Here is a 21,542-nt window from a genome sequence, read left to right as displayed (position 1 = left end):
TGTGTGTGTATGTGTGTGTGTGTGTGTGCGTGTGTGTGCGTGTGTGCGTGTGTGTGTGCGTGTTTAACTATACTTGTGGGGACCAGAAGTCCCCAAAAGAATAGTAAATTAACACAATTTGGCTAACTGGGGACATTTTGTTAGTCCCCACAAGGTCAAATGCTATTTCTACGGGGTTTAGGGTTAGGGTTAGAATTAGTGTTAGGGTTATAATTAGGTTTAGGGTTAGGTTTAGGTGCTAAGGTTAGGTTTTGGGGTGAAAGTTTAGGGTTAAGGTAAGGGTTAAGGGTTAGGCAAAATAGGATTTTGAATGGAACTGAAATGTGTGTCCCCACAAGGTTAGTTATACAAGACTGTGTGTGTGTGTGTGTGTGTGTGTGTGTGTGTGTGTGTGTGTGTGTGTGTGTGTGTGTGTGTGTGTGTGTGTGTGTGTGCGCGCACGCGCGCGTGCGTGCGTGCGTGCGTGCGTGCGTGCGTGTGTGTGCACTCACCCCAGAGAGTAGACCCGGCAGTGTTTGGTGTGTATCCGTTGTGCCAGGCTGTACCTCCTGTCCAGACACACTGCCCAGGGCCCCTTTGGCCCTTCCTGACCCTCTAGTACCAAGGGGCCCTCTCGGGAAGGGGGGGCACAAGACATCTGTAGGAGAGACACAGGGGTCATCAGCAAACTTGTCCCCAAAAATTTCATTAAAAAAAATATTATTATTATTATTATTATTATATATTTGTTATTGCATTATGCATTGTTGGGAAGATTAAGTAAGCATTTCACTGTTAGTATACACCTGTTGTTTATGAAGCATGTGACAATTAAAATTAGATTTGATCGTTATCATCATCCCTATCGTTATCATTGTAATTGTAATAATCATCAACATCACATACTGTATAGTGTATACCATAGTTACCCCTTGGCCCTGTCAGATCACATATTCACCACACACACACACATATATTCATATTTCAACATGTTTTTCTTTCTCATCGAGTAGCACCCTCTCCATTTCTCCTCCTCTGCCCCTCGCCTTCCTTTCCTTTTGGTTTCAGTGAAGAAGAAGAAATGTGATTTAGTGTAAGGAAATGCGTCCTCCATCCTTGACATGATTCTCCATCTCACAACGAGGGACAGGGCACCTTAATCTTGCCTTAATGCTCAAGGATTCCATTGACTCCATGTTGCAGTTCAACGTTTCTGTTTATTTTTTCATTACATGTTCTACAGTGGGGGAAAAAAGTATTTGATCCTCTGCTGATTTTGTACATTTGCCCAATGACAAAGAAATGATCAGTCTATAATTTTAATGGTAGGTTTATTTGAACAGTGAGAGACAGAATAACAACAAAAAATCCAGAAAAACGCATGTCAAAAATGTTATAAATTGATTTGCATTTTAATGAGGGAAATAAGTATTTGACCCCCTCTCAATCAGAAAGATTTCTGGCTCCCAGGTGTCTTTTATACAGGTAACGAGCTGAGATTAGGAGCACACTCTTAAAGGGACTGCTCCTAACCACAGCTTGTTACCTGTATAAAAGACACCTGTCCACAGAAGCAATCAATCAATCAGATTCCAAACTCTCCACCATGGCCAAGACCAAAAAGCTCTCCAAGGATGTCAGGGACAAGATTGTAGACCTACACAAGGCTGGAATGGGCTACAAGACCAACACCAAGCAGCTTGGTGAGAAGGTGACAACATTTGGTGCGATTATTCGCAAATGGAAGAAACACTAAAGAACTGTCAATATCCCTCGGCCTGCGGCTCCATGCAAGATCTCACCTCGTGGAGTTGCAATGATTATGAGAACGGTGAGGAATCAGCCCAGAACTACATGGGAGGATCTTGTCAATGATCTCAAGGAAGCTGGGACCATAGTCACCAAGAAAACAATTGGTAACACACTACGCCGTGAAGGACTGAAATCCTGCAGCGCCCGCAAGGTCCCCCTGCTCCAAAATACATATACATGCCCGTCTGAAGTTTGCCAATGAACATCTGAATGATTCAGAGGACAACTGGTGAAAGTGTTGTGGTCAGATGAGACCAAAATGGAGCTCTTTGGCATCAACTCAACTCGCCGTGTTTGGAGGAGCATTGCCTATGACCCCAAGAACACCATCTCCACCGTCAAACATGGAGGTGGAAACATTATGTTTTGGGGGTGTTTTTCTGCTAAGGGGACAGGACAACTTCACCGTATCAAAGGGACGATAGACGGGGCCATGTACCGTCAAATCTTGGGTGAGAACCTCCTTCCCTCAGCCAGGGCATTGAAAATGGGTCGTGGATGGGTATTCCAGCATGACAATGACCCAAAACACACGGCCAAGGCAACAAAGGAGTGGCTCAAGAAGAAGCACATTAAGGTCCTGGAGTGGCCTAGCCAGTCTCCAGACCTTAATCCCATAGAAAATCTGTGGAGGGAGCTGAAGGTTCGAGTTGCCAAACATCAGCCTCGAAACCTTAATGACTTGGAGAAGATTTGCAAAGAGGAGTGGGACAAAATCCCTCCTGAGATGTGTGCAATCCTGGTGGCCAACTACAAGAAACGTCTGACCTTTGTGATTGCCAACAAGGGTTTTGCCACCAAGTACTAAGTCATGTTTTGCAGAGGGGTCAAATACTTATTTCCCTCATTAAAATGCAAATCATTTTATAACATTTTGACATGCGTTCTTCTGGATTTTTTGTTGTTATTCTGTCTCTCACTGTTCAAATAAACCTACCATTAAAATTATAGACTGATCATTTCTTTGTAAGTGGGCAAACGTACAAAATCAGCAGGGGATCAAATACTTTTTTCCCCCACTGTATATACTGTAAAGTTCATGTACTAACTGAAACTACATACAAAATCAATAGATTCATTAATAGCTAGAGTTGAACGCGGACACTGCCAAGTTTCTCTTGTCAGCAGAAGAGAGTGAGAACAAGAGGAAGTGAGGAAGAGAGGAGGAGCGGAGAATAGGGAGAGGATGAGAGAAGGAGAGGGAGATATCTGCCCTTCCAGGCCCCTATCTCTACTGCAGCCACCATTGCCGATAACAACACCAAGACTAACAGAACCAGTTGTCTTACACTGGCTTGTCTTAGTCTATGGGGAGTAGGTATTTCTTTGTTTGGGACGGGGTGTATATTAGAGAGAGACGGCAAACTCCAATGGCAAAAAGACAAGGATGGGTGTTTAAAGTATGTGTGAAGAGCTGTGTGTGAGCCAAAGGCATCATTGATAGAGTGTATGTGTGTGCTTGCGTGGAGGCATGTGTGCATGCATTCATGCATGTGTGTGTCCTGAATGTTTGTCCTGAATGTGTGTCCAGAATGTGTGTTTGGAGTGTGTCTGGGAGGTGTTGCGACGGACAGGATTTAAGACTGTTTTCTGTCTGATTGCTTTAGCTCTTCTATCTGCTCCAGAGACTGTCTGAACTGGACTGGACCAGCCAGTAATTGACAGAGACAGACTGATTATTTGTTCTAATCCACATAGAGACCACTGCCCAGACAGAGACTGGTCATAAATCCTTCTCTTTCTGAACCACCATGTTAGCCCAACCCTAACCAGGGGCCGGTTGCACCAGTTGGTGGGTCGTGACTATGTCCAACGTAAAATGTGCTCTACTTTGCTGACATTTATGAATTCTTCCCCATACCACTAATGGAAAGTGGACAAAGTCTAGAATCCCTAGAGGGTTCTTACGCTTTGTGATGTCATAAATCTTTGGAATTGATGGATTCAGACTGCTTCAATCTTTAGAAGAAAAGCATTTATCAATAGAGATGAATAGGAGGACCTCAATGCTTTTATCCTGTCCGAACAGAACTTTTGGCATGAAAAGAAGGCAGAAGGCAATAGGAGGCATGACCAAGTCAAGAGCTGTGACTTATTGTGAGGGAATAACAGTCACACTTGGAGCCTTGGGGACTTCTGTGAAGCAGTCTGCAACAATGACATTGTAAAAAATCGCAGAATGGAATAGAATTTTAAACAGCCTTATGAATACATTGTGTTGTGGTGAGCACCGTGAGCTATGCTGAAATGGGAGGCAGTCATCCATCCATGTATTGCTGTGGTAGCGATGATACTGCTGTATTGCAGGATTTTTGTTTAGCTGTTGCAGTTATGTGTTGTAGAGGTTCCTAATTGCATTGGCCCATTATTGTTGATTTTAACATGTTTTATTGAACACGTTGTTGTCATTTTGAATATACTGCAACACTACAGTATTACAGTATGTTACCTTGATCAGTCTCCACCTTTCCCACTGTTGTGTGTGTGTGTTGCATTGACTGCTAATGATTTGCCAAACGCAGTGCAGCGTACCTCTCTCGAAAGTTGAGTTCCACCAACCACGACGTCAGTCAGAATTACTGCTGAGGAAGCTGTTATAGTCACTGCAACTCCCTCTCCGCCTGTCAGACGAGATGATAGGCGATTCACCCCCAACAACCCCCTTCACGTGCACACACACACACACACACACACACACACACACACACACACACACACACGCACATCCAAAGGCTAATTCATTATAAGCTACATGCCTGCCATGTAAGATATACTGTAGAGTAAGTGCTTCGTCATTAGCAGAACTCTGTAGGCCCACGGTATATGAAAGAAAAGATAGGAGGTTTGCTGATGTTTCTAAACATAATTTGATTACAGAGGCACAATGGCCTTCGTTATCAGAAAATGGTCGGTCTGTAGCAAGGATAAACCTTACTTGACTATTTAAACAACTTGACTGATGTTATAGCCTCTCTCACACAGTGCAGTTGGAGTTTGTATTTTGTTGATTATAAGACACAAGGGCATAAAAGCCGACCCTGTCTCTGCCTCGCAATCTTTATCCTCAAACAACACATCAATCAACAAACAAAAAAGGCAAGAACATCTCATTGATTAAGATAAATCGAGTACAGGCTAAACTGAATGAACAACAGAGACAGAATGCAGTGTGGAATTTTATTACATAGTTTTGGGTATGGCCTCGTCTCCGAGGAATGCTCCTCGGAGCCAGATGCTGATGACAGGTAGCCCTTTGCTGGGCAGCTGGCATCGAAACCCCTCGGCTGGAGGAAAGGAGTTCCAATGAGGGGCCTTAAACTTATTATAGCTGGTTGGGGTGGGGAGGTGGATGGTAGTTGAAACCTTTGCTGAAAACAGAAAGTGAGAGAACATGGGTAAGAGAGAGTGGAAAGTGATAATTGCAAAAGTGAGCCGATAGGTTGAACAGCAAGCAAGATGAATGTGAATTATTGTTCCGTGCTTATAGGCTATAAGTTAAATAGGTGAATGACATTCCACATGTGGCTAATAGGAAAGAGGAGAAGAAATAAGACGCTATGCTGATGATGATACATTTGTATCAATTCTAAATATGTCCGTATAATAGGAAACAAAGTGTATCTTTACTGAATAAAGTTAAATTAGCATTCAAATCAGCCTGCCTGATTGAACTTTCATAAACCACAGTAGCAAAGAGACAAATCAGATGAATCAGAACGCCATCTCTATGGTAATCAATGGAGTATGTTTGAGCTGTCAAGCTAGACAAATTGTCTTTCAATGAACATATATGAAAAGGGTGCTTTATTTACAGTTAGAGTTGGTTATAGACCAGCATAAATTTAAAGCTGGTCCATGCTGGTGTCGTGTCTCTGACTATGATTAAATTATATGACATGCTATTTTTTCAAATCGATTATCTAACATTTAATTGATTACGTGATTGAATTAAATTGTCGTAAGTACTCTGTACGAACCCTAGCTAACAAGTTGAATCAGCAATACACAAATTGGCTTAATTATTTATTTACTAAATACCTAAATAAATACACAGAATGACATATATATATATATATATACACAGGATAGATCACACATTGATTACTAATCATGTCATGAAAAGCCCCTAGTGGGCTAACCCGATATGACGGCTGGTTACACAAAGGAAGGGTGTTTGTTTGAATGAAAGAGCGGGAAGACTGAGGGACAAAGGGATTGGGTCTCTATCGGACCTTGAGAAGCTATGCTACCATAAATACAGAATCGTATGCATTCTAATGTCGTTCTTAAGAGATTGTCTGTCCTTTTCTAGGCCATGTACGTTTACAGCTGCAGCTGATAACTCTACGTCTAGGATGTATCACTTCTAGAGTTCATACCAAGTTGCCATAATCAACTCATGCTGTATTCTGGCTGGTCTCGTCGAAATTCACCATTCCAGCGTGGTGATCGTCACCTCCACGTTGAAATTCACCCTTCTAAACTTTAGGACAGCAGTCCTCATATTTCTGGAACTAAATGTTAATGATCGTTAGTGGGCTTTTGTACTGATACAAATCATTAAAATCCAGACGGAAAATATTTACACAAGAAGTAACCTAATATCACACAGTCAAACTCTCATTTCATTTAGTAAGTTCACCATTCTGCCATTCTGCCATTCTCACAAATCATTAAAATCCAGACGGAAAATATTTACACAAGAAGCAACCTAATATCACACAGTCAAACTCTCATTTCATTTAGTAAGTTCACCATTCTGCCATTCTCACTGTTAAACATTGCACAGTGTTCAACACAATGGCTCTTTATGTCAATCTGTCACGTCCTGGCCAGTATATAAGGTTAATTGTTTTGTAGTTTGGTCAGGGCGTGGCAGGGGGTATTTGTTTTATGTGGTTCGGGGTGTTGTGTTTGTGTAAAGGGTGTTTGATTTAGTATTTCCTGGTTTTGGTTTATGTTTAGTTAATTCTATGGTTAGTCTAGTGTGTGTGTTTCTATGTTTGGTTGATTGGGGTTGGGACTCTCAGTTGAAGGCAGGTGTTGTCTATCTGCCTTTGATTGAGAGTCCCATATATTAGGGTGTGTTTGTATGTGTTATTTGTGGGTGATTATTCTGTGTATAGCCTTGTGCCTTACCAGACTGTTTATTTGTCGAGTGTTCGTTTTTTCGTTATTTTGTATGTTCATTTTTGAGAGTAATTAAAAATCAAGATGAGCATTCACGTACCTGCTGCGTTTTGGTCCTCATTCACCGACAACAACCGTGACACAATCATTTGATCTGATCAGTCAACGCCAGTTTTGTTTCTAAAGTAATCTAGTATCATTTTATATCAACCCAATAAGCAAAAAATAAAAACTGTACCAATCTTCATGTTAAACTACTTTTACAAATAAAAAGCAGGAAGAAAAAAACACTATATTTACATGAAAAATATATTGGTTAGATCCTTCTAACCAATGTCTGTGCTCCCATGGGTGGGGTAACTGATTGAACATAAGTTTACTTATGAAACCATTCTCTCATTTAGAAGTTAAAATCACATTTTATCTTCTCACAAATAGTTTCATGTTTAATCACATACGGTATGCAACATTTTGATGTAAATCTGATAACTAGAATGTGTAGACTTTCAAAGATACAATTCTGTCGTCCTATCTACCAAAACAATGACTGATCTGACATCATATTCTTTAAGTACCAACGGACCCTTCCATTACAGAAATGTTGTCTCATTGTTTAACTTTCTGATGTTACCATCCTGTAGAGTCTTTCTCTGTGGTAACAAAAGGGCTTTCCATAAGTCCATTCTGTAACATCAAAGATCCTGGAGAGAATTGTACATGAGCAAATGTATGAATATGTTAACAAACAGGGTCTAATGTATGATTTTCAGTCGGGTTTTAGAAAAACATACTCCACTGATTCATGTCTACTTTACTTGACTGACTTCATCAGGAAAGAGATTGATGAGGGAAATCTGTGTGGAATGGTACTGCTTGACCTACAGAAGGCCTTTGATACAGTTAACCACTGTCCCCTAATCTCCAAACTGGAGGCACTGGGGTTAACCTCTCTAGGGTCGGCGGGGCGAAATCGTCCCACCTACGTAACAGCCAGTGGAATCCTGTGGCGCGTTATTCAAATACCTTAGAAATGCTATTACTTCAATTTCTCAAACATATGACTATTTTACACCATTTTAAAGACAAGACTCTCGTTAATCTAACCACACTGTCCGATTTCAAAAAGGCTTTACAACGAAAGCAAAACATTAGATTATGTCAGCAGAGTACCCAGCCAGAAATAATCAGACACCCATTTTTCAAGCTAGCATATAATGTCACATAAATCCAAACCACAGCTAAATGCAGCACTAACCTTTGATGATCTTCATCAGATGACACACCTAGGACATTATGTTATACAATACATGCATGTTTTGTTCAATCAAGTTCATTTTTATATCAAAAACAGCTTTTTACATTAGCATGTGACGTTCAGAACTAGCATACCCCCCGCAAACTTCCGGTGAATTTACTAAAACTTTACTAAATTACTCACGATAAACGTTCACAAAAAGCATAACAATTATTTTAAGAATTATAGATACAGAACTCCTCTACGCACTCGATATGTCCAATTTTAAAATAGCTTTTTGGTGAAAGCACATTTTGCAATATTCTCAGTAGATAGCCCGGCATCACAGGGCTAGCTATTTAGACACCCAGCAAGTTTAGCACTCACCAAAGTCAGATTTACTATAAGAAAAATGTTATTACCTTTGGTGTTCTTCGTCAGAATGCACTCCCAGGACTTCTACTTCAATAACAAATGTTGGTTTGGTTCAAAATAATCCATAGTTATATCCAAACAGCGGCGTTTTGTTCGTGCGTTCAAGACACTATCCGAATGGTAACGAAGGGTGACGAGCACGACGCATTTCGTGACAAAACATTTCTAAATATCCCATTACCGTACTTCGAAGCATGTCAACCGCTGTTTAAAATCAATTTTTATGCCATTTTTCTCGTAAAAAAGCGATAATATTCCAACCGGGAATCTGCGTTTAGGTAAAAAGACGAAAGAAAATAAAGCATGGGGTCGACTCGTGCACGCGCCTAAGCCCATTGTCCTCTGATCGGCCACTTGCCAAAAGCGCAAATGTGTTTCAGCCTGGGGCTGCCTCGATATCATTCAGCTTTTTCCCGGGTTCTGAGAGCCTATGGGAGCCGTAGGAAGTGTCACGTTACAGCAAAGATCCTCAGTCTTCAATAAAAAGAGCCAAGATGAACAAGAACTTGTCATACAGGCCACTTCCTGTTTGGAATCTTCTCAGGTTTTTGCCTGCCATATGAGTTCTGTTATACTCACAGACACCATTCAAACAGTTTTAGAAAATTTAGGGTGTTTTCTATCCAAAGCCAATAATTATATGCATATTCTAGTTTCTGGGCAGTAGTAATAACCAGATTAAATCGGGTATGTTTTTTATCCGGCCGTGTAAATACTGCCCCCTACCCCCAACAGGTTAAGCAGTATCCCTCTAGGCTGAGTAAAGTCCTATTTATCAGGAAGGGAGCAAGTAGTAGAGGTTAATGGTTCACTGTCTCAGGCAAAACCAATGAGTTGTGGCGTTCCACAGGGGAGCATGCTTGGGCCTCTGCTGTTTTTATTGTATATTAACGATATGAAATATGCTTGTTCTTGCCGTCTTTTTCTTTATGCGGATGACTCTACACTTCTGGTGTCTCACAAAAGTAAAACTATGTTGGAGAGCATACTTAGCACAGAGCTTACGAACATTAGCAAATGGCTTGGAGATAATAACTTATCTCTGCACACAATTATTTTTGGATCCAGACCTAAATTGGGTAGGTTGTCTGAAATCAGAGTGGAGTTAGGGGGTGAGGTGCTGACTACTAAAACCTCTGTTAGCTACTTGGGATGAATCCTTGATGGAAGCTTGGGAGGTGTGAGCATGGCCAATAAGGTGCTAGGGAAGGTTAATGCCAGGACAAAGTTTTTGGCTAGAAAGTCCAAGCTGCTTGATAAGGACTCCATGAAAGTACTAGCTTCTGCCCTCATTCAATGCCATTTTGACTATGCTAGTACTTCCTGGTTTGGGGGTTTATCTAAACTTATGAAGGGGGAAGCTCCAGATAGCCCAGAATAAGCTGATCAGGGTAGTATTGAAGGTGAGTCCATGTACTCACATAGGCAGGAGCTGCTTTCAGGAACTAAACTGGCTGCCTGTTGAGGCTAGGGTGTCCCGGATTAGACTAGGTTTGGTTTACAGGAGTATTTATGGTCCTGCGCCCAGATATCTAAGTGATTACTTTCCTCGTGTTAGGGATGCACACAATCACAGCACCAGATCAGGTGTTGCTGATGTGTGCTTATACAGGTTCTGGAGTAATGCTGGGAAAGGTACTTTCTTGTATACTGGAGCCTCAGAATAGAATGAGTTGCCTCTGCCTATAAAATCAACGTCCTCTCTGGACAGCTTTAAAAATAAAGTAAAAATATGTTTGATGTCTTCTGTGCCCATATGAATAACCCCTATGATGTAACTGGAATGATGAGATAGATGTTTTTGTTTTATTATTTCACTGCCATACTGTATTCGATCTTGTCTAGCAATCTTGTCTCAAGAGGACCAGAATGGGAATAAGTCCCAGACTTTATTGTGTGTTATCCTCGATGATTTTATGTATGCATGTATGGCTTTTAAGTTTTATGTGTGCTTGTTTTTTAAAATGGTCGAATTAATAAACTAAACTAAAACACCAAACAGGGCAAAGTGATGACACTGGTCAATACTGGTCCATGCAGATTGTGTGTGAATATAAGTCCCAATTGTTGGATATCTCCAATCTGGCTGGGGATATGCATGAACTAGTCACCAGCATACCAGCATCAAAGTTGCCAAAACACATCAAAGGCTGGTCACCAACAAAACCAGGACTAGTCAGCAACATATGCTGGTCTATGCTGTTTTTTCCCCAGAAGGGTTTTCTGTTATATTACCCGCAACATTTTTACATTTTAGCAGATGCTCTTATCCAGAGCGACTTACAGTAGTGAATGCATATATTTCATACATTTTTTTCACGTACTGGTCCCCCGTGGGAATCGAACCCACAACCCTGGCGTTGCAAACACCATGCTCTACCAACTGAGCCACACGGGACCACAAAACACCAGTCTCAACGTCAACAGTGAAGAGGCGACTCCAGGATGCTGGCCTTCTTGGCAGAGTTGCAAAGAAAAAGCCATATCTCAGACTGGCCAATAAAAAGAAAAAATTAAGATGGGTAAAAGAACACAGACACTGGACAGAGGAACTCTGCCTAGAAGGCCAGCATCCCGGAGTCGCCGCTTCACTGTTGACGTTGAGACTGGTGTTTAGCGGGTACTATTTAATGAAGCTGCCAGTTGAGGACTTATGAGGTGTCTGTTTCTCAAACTAGACACTCTAATGTACTTGTCCTCTTGCTCAGTTCTGCACCGGGGCCTCACACTCCTCTTTCTGTTCTGGTTAGGACCAGTTTGCGCTGTTCTATGAAGGGAGTAGTACACAGCGTTGTACAAGATCTTCAGTTTCTTGGAAATGTCTCGCATGGAAAAGCCTTCACTTCTCAGAACAAGAGTTTCATAAGAAAGTTCTTTGTTTCTGGCCATTTTGAGCCTGTAATCAATCCCACAATTGGGCCTCTGTACACCTATGTAGATTTTCCATTAAAAATGGAACAATAGTCATTTACAACATTAACAATGTCTACACTGTATTTCTGATCAATTTCATGTTATTTTAATGGACAAAAAATGTTGCTTTTCTTTCAAAAGCAAGGACATTTCTAAGTGACCTCAAACTTTTGAACGGCAGTGTACCTTAAGATGTTATAACGTGTGTATCCCAAATTGCACTCAATTCCTTACATGGGCCTTGGTCAAAAGCAGTGGGTATATAGGACAGCCATCCTCAATAGGTAGACCACGGTCCAGATCTGGACCCAGAACTAGGGCTGTTACGGTGACCATATTACTGAAGCACCGGCTGTCACGAGTCATGACGGCAGTCATATTCGACATGACCGTTTAGTCACCGGTAATTAGGCTTCTCCAAGCTCTGATGCTGCTGATGGTCATTAGTAGTCTACCAAACTTCCTAACTGCCTCCTGGTACTCAGCACTCTATTGTCCCTCTAATCACTTTGACATCAATGCAAATGTAATCGAAAATCTAATCGAACACTCCATGAGAGAATGAGCTCATGTTGCTCAACATTTCTATAGGCTATGCAATTGTGTGAGAAAAACGAGTGATGGCCTCAATTAAAAAGAGGAGGATCCCATCAGCTTTCTATAGGCTAGGCCTACTGTATTTATTTCTCAACTTTCTAACATTAAGCACATTGCTTCTCTTTACAACAGGAGTATAGCCTACCTGGCTGGCATGAAAATGAACCATGGGAAAAGCATCCCCATTTGCTATTTAAGTGCATACAGTTGAAGTCGGAAGTTTACATGCACCTTAGCCAAATACATTTAAACTATTTTTTTCATAATTCCTGACATTTAATCCTAGTAGACATTCCCTGTCTTAGGTCAGTTAGGATAACCACTTTATTTTAAGAATGTGAAATGTCAGAATTATAGTAGAGAGAATGATTTATTTCAGCTTTTATTTCTTTCATCACATTCCCACTGGGTCAGAAGTTTACATACACTCAATTAGTATTTGGTAGCATTGTCTTTAAATTGTTTAAATTGTTTGTCTTGGGCCAAACGTTTTGGATAGCCTTCCACAAGCTTCCCACAATAAGTTGGGTGAATTTTGGCCCATTCCTCCCGACAGAGCTGGTGTAACTGAGTTGGGGTTGTAGGTAACCTTGCTCGCACACGCTTTTTCAGTTCTGCCCACACATTTTCTATAGGATTGAGATCAGGGCTTTGTGATGGTCACTCCAATACCTTGACTTTGTTGTCCTTAAGCTATTTTGCCACAACTTTGGAAGTATGCTTGGGGTCATTGTCCATTTGGAAGACCCATCTGCGACCAAGCTTTAAGTTCCTGACTGATGTCTTGAGATGATGCTTCAATATATCCACATAATTTTCCTCCTCATGATGCCATCTATTTTGTGAAGTGCACCAGTCCCTCCTGCAGCAAAGCACCCCCACAACATGATGCTGCCACCCCCGTGCTTAACGGTTGGGATGGAGTTCTTCGGCTTGCAAGCCTCCCACAAAAGATCTGGTCAAATATATTTTTTGTACCATCATCTTTGAAATGCAAGAGAAAAGCCAGAATGTATTATTCCAGCACAGGTGCAATTTAGATTTTGGCCATCAGTGTATGTGCTAAGTTTTAGACTGATCCAATGAACCATTGCATTTCTGTTCAAAATGTTGTATCAAGACTGCCCAAATGTGCCTAATTTGTTTATTAATAACTTTTCATGTTCAAAATTGTGCACTCTCCTCAAAGGTATTCTTTCATGGTATTCTTTCACTGTAATGGCTACTGTCAATTGGACAGTGCAGTTAGATTAACAAGAATTTAAGCTTTTTGCCCATATATGTCTATGTCCTGGGAAATTCTCTTGTTACATATAACCTCATGCTTATCGCATTAGCCGCTTAACCGTGCCATAGAAGGGACACCAATCCCGAAGAAGTTTTAAAAGTTAATTAGTGGAATTTCTTTCCCTCTTAATGCGTTTGAGCCAATCAGTTGTGTTGTGACAAGGTAGGGGGTTATACAGAAGATAGCCCTATTTGGTAAAAGACCAAGTCCATATTTGGGCAATAACAGCTCAAATAAGCAAACAGAAAGGACAGTCCATCCTTACTTTAAGACCTGAAGGTCAGTCATTACGGAAAATTTCAAGAACTTTGAAAGTTTCTTCAAGTGCATTCGCAAAAACCATCAAGCGCTATGATGAAACTGGCTCTCATGAGGACCGCCACAGGAATGGAAGACCCAGAGTTACCTCTGCTGCAAAGGATAAGTTCATTAGAGTTACCAGCCTCAGAAATTGCAGCCCAAATAAATAACTTCACAGAGTTCAAGTAACAGACACATCTCAACATCAACTTTTCAGAGGACACTGTGTGGATCAGGCCTTCATGGTCGAATTGCTGCAAAGAAACCACTACTAAAGGACACCAATAAGAAGAAGAGACTTGCTTGGGCCAAGAAACATGAGCAATGGACATTAGACCGGTGGAAATATGTCCTTTGGTCTGGAGTCTAAATTGGAGATTTTTGGTTCCAACCGCCTTGTCTTTGTGAGACGTGGTGTCGGTGAATGGATGACAAATGACATATGTACACATATGTATTTCCCACCGTAAAGCATGGAGGAGGAGGTGTTATGGTGTGGGGGTGCTTTGCTGGTGACACTGTCTGTGATTTATTTAGAATTTATGGCACACTTAACCAGCATGGCTACCATAGCATTCTGGAGCGCTACGCCATTCCATCTGCTTCGCGCTTAGTGGGACAATGACCCAACACACCTCCAGGCTGTGTAAGGGCTATTTTACCAATAAGGAGAGGGATAGAGTGCTGCATCAGATGACCTGGCTTCCACCATCCCCCGACCTCAACCAAACTGAGATGATTTGGGATGTTTCGGACCACAGAGTGAAGGAAAAGCAGCTAAACATATGTGGGAACTCCTTCAAGACTTTTGGAAAAGCATTCCAGGTGAAGCTGGTTGAGAGAATGCCAAGAGTGTGCAAAGCTGTCATCAAGGCAAAGGGTGGCTACTTTGAAGAATCTCTTTTGATTAGATTTGTTTAACACTTTTTGACTTACTACATGATTCCATAAGTGTTATTTCATCGTTTTTTATTCTACAATGTAGAAAATAGTACAAATAAAGAAAAACTCTTGAATGAGTAGGCGTTCTAAAACTTTTTACCAGTAGTGTATATATATTTTTTTATCCCTCCCCGCAGGAGGCCTTTTGCATTTTGGCAGGCCATCATTGTAAATAAGAATTTGTTCTTAATTAACTGACTTGCCTAGTTAAATAAAGGTAAAAAAATATATAAAAAGAATAAAACTGACGACCAAAATCAGCCTGCAGGCTCCCAGCCCACCACAAGAAGTCACTAGAGCGCGATGAGCTAATTAAAGCCCCACCGGCCAAACCCTCCCCTTACCCACCCAATGGTCATGACCGGTTGTGACACAGCCTGGGATCGAACCTGGGTCTGTAGTGACGCCTCAAGCACTGCGATGCTGTGCCCTAGACTGCTGCACCACTCGGGTGGCTGTATTTGTACATTTTAAATAATACCTGCAGTCAACTTGTGCACTAGGTAATAGATAAAACAGATCGCGTTCATTATTTCGCCTGTTCGATTTATTTATTATAAAGCTTACCGGTACTATATAGTTTCCCAAAACAGCTGTTTGAGCCAGTCACGTGTTTGTTTACAAAAAAGCACAAGGAAAATGGGATTTTCTTGGGTCGAGTCAAGTAAGTGAGGTGATCAAGTTACACGGAAATTCACTACAAATGTTTGCCAGCTATATATCTTATAAGTATTACGTTAACTATCTAAGATGTGCCAAATAAATTCTCTCCAGCTGGGTTTTGCAAACTTCCTAACGTTATCTAAGTGTCTAACTAGATTGCGTGATCAAGCTTCTTGGTAACAGCAGCAGAGACAATCCTCTCCTGGATTAAGATCCCTGCTGTCTAATATTTGTTTTGTGCATGCTGCAAACTGCGTTTTGAGATACTTGCATAACTTTACGAGCTGTGTTGTCTATCTTAGTAGTAAATGTTTCCATGTGCTCACAAGCATCTATCTAGCATCCGCTATGGGGATGCTGAGTACTTGTTAGCATTGTGTTAGCGTTTTGGTAAGTGACGTTTTTTGGGCTTTTCTATGTAACAAAAAAAAGTAGCCTCCCTTGTGTGCACTACCAGTAATACCGTGTATCAAGGGATAGCACAGGCACCGTAGGAAGATATGGAACTCTGGATAGCACCCAACCCTACACCAAACACAGAACAAATGGGAAACATACTGTATACTGTAAGAATCTTTGTTATAGATGAATACGGTAAACCTTTTAAAATATTTGCTGACACCCAAATCTGGGTGTCAAATCTGGGCACGAATAGAATAGCTATCTAGCTATATAAACCACACTCCAAACACGTCTTCTCCGATCTTGGTTACAAGGTGGTACTTATTTAAATTAGGTAAGAGAATATCATGTTACCGTTGGTGTATTAAAATGAAATAAGGGTGATGTCACAAAATTATTATAAAAAAGGTCACCTTTATTTGACCAGGTAGGCCAGTTGAGAACAAGTTTTCATTTACAACTGTGACCTGGCCAAGATAAAGCAAAGCAGTGCAACAAAAACAACAACGCGGAGTTACACATGGGATAAACAACCTTACAGTCAGTAACACAGTAGAAAAATATATGTACAATGTGTGCAAATGTAGTAAGATTAGGGAGGTAAGGCAATGAATAGGCAATAGAGGTGAAATAATTACAATTTAGTATTAACACTGGAGTGATAGATGTGAAGATGATGACGTGCAAGTAGAGATACTGGGGTGCAAAAGAGCAAAATAAATAAATAAAAATAACAATATGGGGATGAGGTAGTTGTGTGTGCTATTTACAGATGGGCTGTGTACAGGTACAGTGATCGGTAAGCTGCTCTGACAGCTGATGCTTAAAGTTATAGAGGGAGATATGTCTCCAGCTTCAGTGATTTTTGCAATTTGTTCCAGTCATTGGTAGCAGAGAACTGGAAGGAAAAGCAGCCAAAGTAGGTGTTGGCTTTGGGGATGACCAGTGAAATCTACCTGCTGGAGCGCGTGCCACGGGTGGGTGTTGCTATGGTGACCAGTGAGCTGAGACAAGGCGGGGCTTTACCTAGCAAAGACTTATAGATGACCTGGAGCCAGTGGGTTTGGCGATGAATATCTTCCATGCTGTCCCTAGGAGGGGTGCGTCACTTGAGTGGGTTGAGCCTTGTCTCAGGATGGTAAGTTGGTGGTTGAAGGTATCCCTCTAGTGGTGTGGGGGCTGTGCTTTGGCAAAGTGGGTGGAGTTATATCCTGCCTGTTTGGCCCTGTCCGGGGGTATCATCGGAAGGGGCCACAGTGTCTCCTGACCCCTCCTGTCTCAGCCTCCAGTATTTATGCTGCAGTAGTTTATGTGTCGAGGGGCTAGGGTAAGACCCGGCCGTCCCTCTAAACTTTCAGCTCATACAAGGAGAAGACTGATCAGAGATGCAGCCAAGAGGCCCATGATCACTCTGGATGAACTGCAGAGATCTACAGCTGAGGTGGGAGACTCTGTCCATAGGACAACAATCAGTCGTATACTGCACAAATCTGGCCTTTATGGAAGAGTGGCAAGAAGAAAGCCATTTCTTAAAGATATCCATAAAAAGTGTTGTTTAAAGTTTGCCACTAGCCACCTGGGAGACACACCAAACATGTGGAAGAAGGTGCTCTGGTCAGATGAAACCAAAATCGAACTTTTTGGCAACAATGCAAAACGTTATGTTTGGCGTAAAAGCAACACAGCTCATCACCCTGAACACACCATCCCCACTGTCAAACATGGTGATGGCAGCATCATGGTTTGGGCCTGCTTTTCTTCAGCAGGGGCAGGGAAGATGGTTAAAATTGATGGGAAGATGGATGGAGCCAAATACAGGACCATTCTGGAAGAAAACCTGATGGAGTCTGCAAAAGACCTGAGACTGGGACAGAGATTTGTCTTCCAACAAGACAATGATCCAAAACATAAAGCAAAATCTACAATGGAATGGTTCACAAATAAATATATCCAGGTGTTAGAATGGCCAAGTCAAAGTCCAGACCTGAATCCAATCGAGAATCTGTGGAAAGAACTGAAAACTGCTGTTCACAAACGCTCTCCATCCAACCTCACTGAGCTCGAGCTGTTTTGCAAGGAGGAATGGGCAAAAATGTCAGCCTCTCGATGTGCAAAACTGATAGAGACATACCCCAAGCGACTTACAGCTGTAATCGCAGCAAAATGTGGCGCTACAAAGTATTAACTTAAGGGGGCTGAATAATTTTGCACGCCCAATTTTTCGAGTTTTTTATTTGTTAAAAAAGTTTGAAATATCCAATAAATTTCGTTCCACTTCATGATTGTGTCCCACTTGTTGTTGATTCTTCACAAAAAATTACAGTTTTATATCTTTATGTTTGAAGCCTGAAATGTGGCAAAAGGTCAAGGGGGCCGAATACTTTCGCAAGGCACTGTATTTTACCTTTATTTAACTAGGCAAGTCAGTTAAGAACAAATTATTATTTTCAATGACAGTCTAGGAACAGTGGGTTAACTGCCTTGTTCAGGGGCAGAACGACAGGTTTTACCTTGTCAGCTTGGGGAATCGATCTTGCAACCTTTCGGTTACTAGTCCAATGCTATTGAGTCTGCCGTTAAGAACCCTGTGATTTCCAGAGTCGAAAGCCTTGGCCAGGTCGATGAAGACGACTGCACAGTACTGTCTTTTATTGATGGCAGTTATGATATCGTTAAGGACCTTGAGCGTGGCTGAGGTGCACACATGACCAGCTCGGAAACCAGATTGCATAGTGGAGAAGGTACGGTGGGATTCGAAATGGTTGGTGATCTGTTTGTTAACTTTCAAAGATTTTAGAAAGGCAGGACAGGATGGATATACATAGGTCTATAACAGTTTGAGTCTAGAGTGTCTCCCCCTTTGAAGAGGAAGATGACCGCGGCAGCTTTCCAATCTTTGGGGATCTCAGACGATACGAAAGAGAGGTTGAACAGGCTAGTAACAATTTTGCCGTATAATTTTAGAAAGAGAGGGTCCAGATTGTCTAGCCCAGCTGATTTGTAGGGATCCAGATTTTGCAGCTCTTTCAGAACATAAACTGTCTGGATTTGGGTGAAGGAGAAGCGGGGGGGGGGGGCCTTGGGCAAGTTTCTGCGGGGGGTGCAGAGCTGTTAGTCGGGGTAGGGGTAGCCAGGTGGAAAGCATGGCCAGCCGTAGAAAAATGCTACTTGAAATTAGCGATTATCGTAGATTTATCGGTGATGACAGTGTTTCCTAGCCTCAGAGCAGTGGGCAGCTGGGAGGAGGTGCTCTTATACTCCATGGACTTTACAGTGTCCCAAAACTGTTTGGAATTAGTGCTACAGGATGCACATTTCTGTTTGATAAAGCTAGCCTTAGCTTTCCTAACTAACTGTGTATATTGGTTACTGACTTCCCTGAAAAGTTGCAGAGCTGCATAATCCCGCTTCCTGAATCCAAGTGTTTGACACGGGGGGAGGTGACCAGTAATTTTATGATCAAACTTTAGAATTGTAGAAGCAACAGTACATTTTCACACTTTGGTCATCATACTTTGATCTGATTTCATCCAAATATCATCAAATTTCATGGAAAAACATGATTGACTGTTCATTTTCTACCAGCCTCGCATGGGTCATGAGGTGAGGGTTTGTTACTACGCTGATAAATGACAATATCCATCCCGACCTTTGCCACCTAGGTATAGGGTGCCAATTTGGATGCAACCATTAAATGAGTGTGACCCACCTGTGGTATAGTGATGTAGTGAAGGAACCTCCTAGCTTCCTCCTCCAGGGAGTGACTGTCACTGGCCCACGGCTCGAGCTCTATATGCCACCTGGGAGACTGGAAAAAGCAACAGGGAGACAGCCAATCAGCATCAGTGGACCAGGGAGATGGCCAAACAACAACACAGTGGAACAAGGAGAAAGCCAATCAGCGTCAGTGTTACTATCAGTGTGGAATCCTAAAAATGACTGAGGGGATTAGATTAATCTGGCCCTGGCGCCCGGGTAGGCGTGTTTTGCACTAGGTGAAGTTGATTGTTTTCGTTTCGAAACTGGGCTGCATCCCAGACGTGAGCCAGGTCCCCGTTCAAAGCCCACGGTGAAGTCGGCTAAGAACAAATGTGACATAATTACCCACAAGGAGTAATGAGTATGATTCTGTGTTGCTTTTGGTAAAAATGCTTTATCTTCCTCTAACAAGTTAGAAAATTCAAACATATATTTAATGGAAAAGAGATTTTGTATGGTTTTCAAAAAAGTACCATGCTGCTTTGATGACAACATGACCAAGCGGCACAGATTACTGATTTGAGACGGGTGCTCCTCTCTCACCACTTTTGCCCATTCACATTACGGGCCACAGACCGGTGCTCCACTGCTCAGCATAATCAAATCCGCCCTCTGTCATCCATTAAAGTGACATTAATGCCAAACCTTGTGTCCTGCTACAGTATCCACCCAACTGTGAGACTGGAAAAGTGTTTCTGTTTCTGTCCCAGTACATACCCCTCTATGGGAGGGTTTCTGTGTCACATTCCTGTTGTTCCTGGCTGCTATACAGGCCTAGGCTCAGTGACCTCATTCATCATCACAGGAATGTGTCTGTTTGTGATTACAGCAGAGAGAGAGAGAGAGAGAGAGAATAATAGCAATGTGCTGTGTTCCAGCAATCTATCTCCATTTTGCCCAACTAGACAACTGGAGGAGTACGTTCCATGGAGTGGTTCTGTTTGCACTATAATTATAGGCTGATGATAACTGGATCATGTTGGCATTTGTCTGTGTTCCCTTTCTGTGTTTTCATGTGGACAATATTAACAGTGTGCATGTGTTTTCATGTGTTGTAACTGTGCACAGTGTACTGTTATTTGTCCTACAGTAGTACATGGTAGTGTTAAATTAGCACTGTGCTTAGTGCTGATGCAATAACACGTCATACAGGATTTTTAACCATTACACAAAGAGGTCTGTATCGCTCATTTTCGATTAAGAACATTTCAATTATATTTACAAGTCTGTAATGCCTTATGGTCTTACATAAACATTTACAAAGACTTCAGGACTGGCAGCTGACATGCTCATAATTATTATAACATAACCATAGACCACTTCAAGTGTTACAACACCAAAAACAACAAATTGAAAGCCACGTCCCCCACTAAGCCACGCCTCCAATTTAATTTCCCAGTGTGCCTTGCCTTTTCCAGTGAATTTTAGCAAATATTATGGATATATTGTTGTAATTCTATTTTGAATATTCGATGATGGTTGTCAGTACACTCGTAACAACTTAAGCATTACAAAACGTATATTCGGTCAAAGAATCCACATGTAGAAAATAAACCATAAATGTTTTGTTGACCAAATTTGAAACTTTCTCATTGACCTCCATACAAAAACTCCTTGCTTGGTGGGCGAAAAAAAACAAAAAAAACGACACCTGCTGGAGCAAGACAGATTTTCTGTTAGCTACTTAACTTATTCAAGCCTGTCTCAAAATACAACACTTTAAGACAAAAAAAAGCTATTTTCCTGACTCACTTTTCAAAGATGCCTAGAAATGTATACATTTTGTGCTCAAGAAGGAAGCAATCACTCCACTATTGCTGACTACAAATGATCTATAACTGGGATAATAACTCACTAACTAGCAAAGGATGTGTACATGTGGCTACATGCAGCTCTCGCTTTGATTTCAAAACAAGCACATCTACTCACGACCGCTCATGCTGTAAACACAGTCCAGTTCAAAGTAAATGGCACAGATCCATATATGGCAATGGTCTATTTGCATATTGGCCTACTGAAGCGCCAATTGTTTATGCCACACCGGTCTGTGTAGAGTATGGCTGAGTAGTCCGTGTCAATGCAATATAA

General features: G+C 41.6%; 1 protein-coding gene across 2 annotated transcripts in view; it reads right to left on the bottom strand.

Moving 5' to 3' along the window:
* Positions 1-21,542, bottom strand: part of LOC106571809 (probable methyltransferase-like protein 24) — a 119,869-nt gene that overhangs the window by 35,621 nt on the left and 62,706 nt on the right. Inside the window, exons 1-3 of one of the 2 annotated variants that reach the window (XM_045695896.1) lie at positions 19,998-20,123; positions 19,405-19,503; positions 492-637 (exon numbers count right to left, since the gene is read on the bottom strand). In XM_045695896.1, the coding sequence (XP_045551852.1) occupies positions 492-637 (146 nt within the window). In that variant the 5' untranslated portion in view covers positions 19,405-19,503; positions 19,998-20,123. Of the gene's footprint in view, positions 1-491; positions 638-19,404; positions 19,504-19,997; positions 20,124-21,542 lie in introns of those variants that run through there. The other variant, XM_014145276.2, reaches the window with a different exon arrangement.

Source organism: Salmo salar, chromosome ssa15, assembly GCF_905237065.1.
Source record: "Salmo salar chromosome ssa15, Ssal_v3.1, whole genome shotgun sequence".
In the NCBI taxonomy this organism is placed as follows: domain Eukaryota; kingdom Metazoa; phylum Chordata; class Actinopteri; order Salmoniformes; family Salmonidae; genus Salmo; species Salmo salar.
Note: the sequence above shows the minus strand (reverse complement) of the source record. Positions and strands in the feature narration are given on the sequence as shown.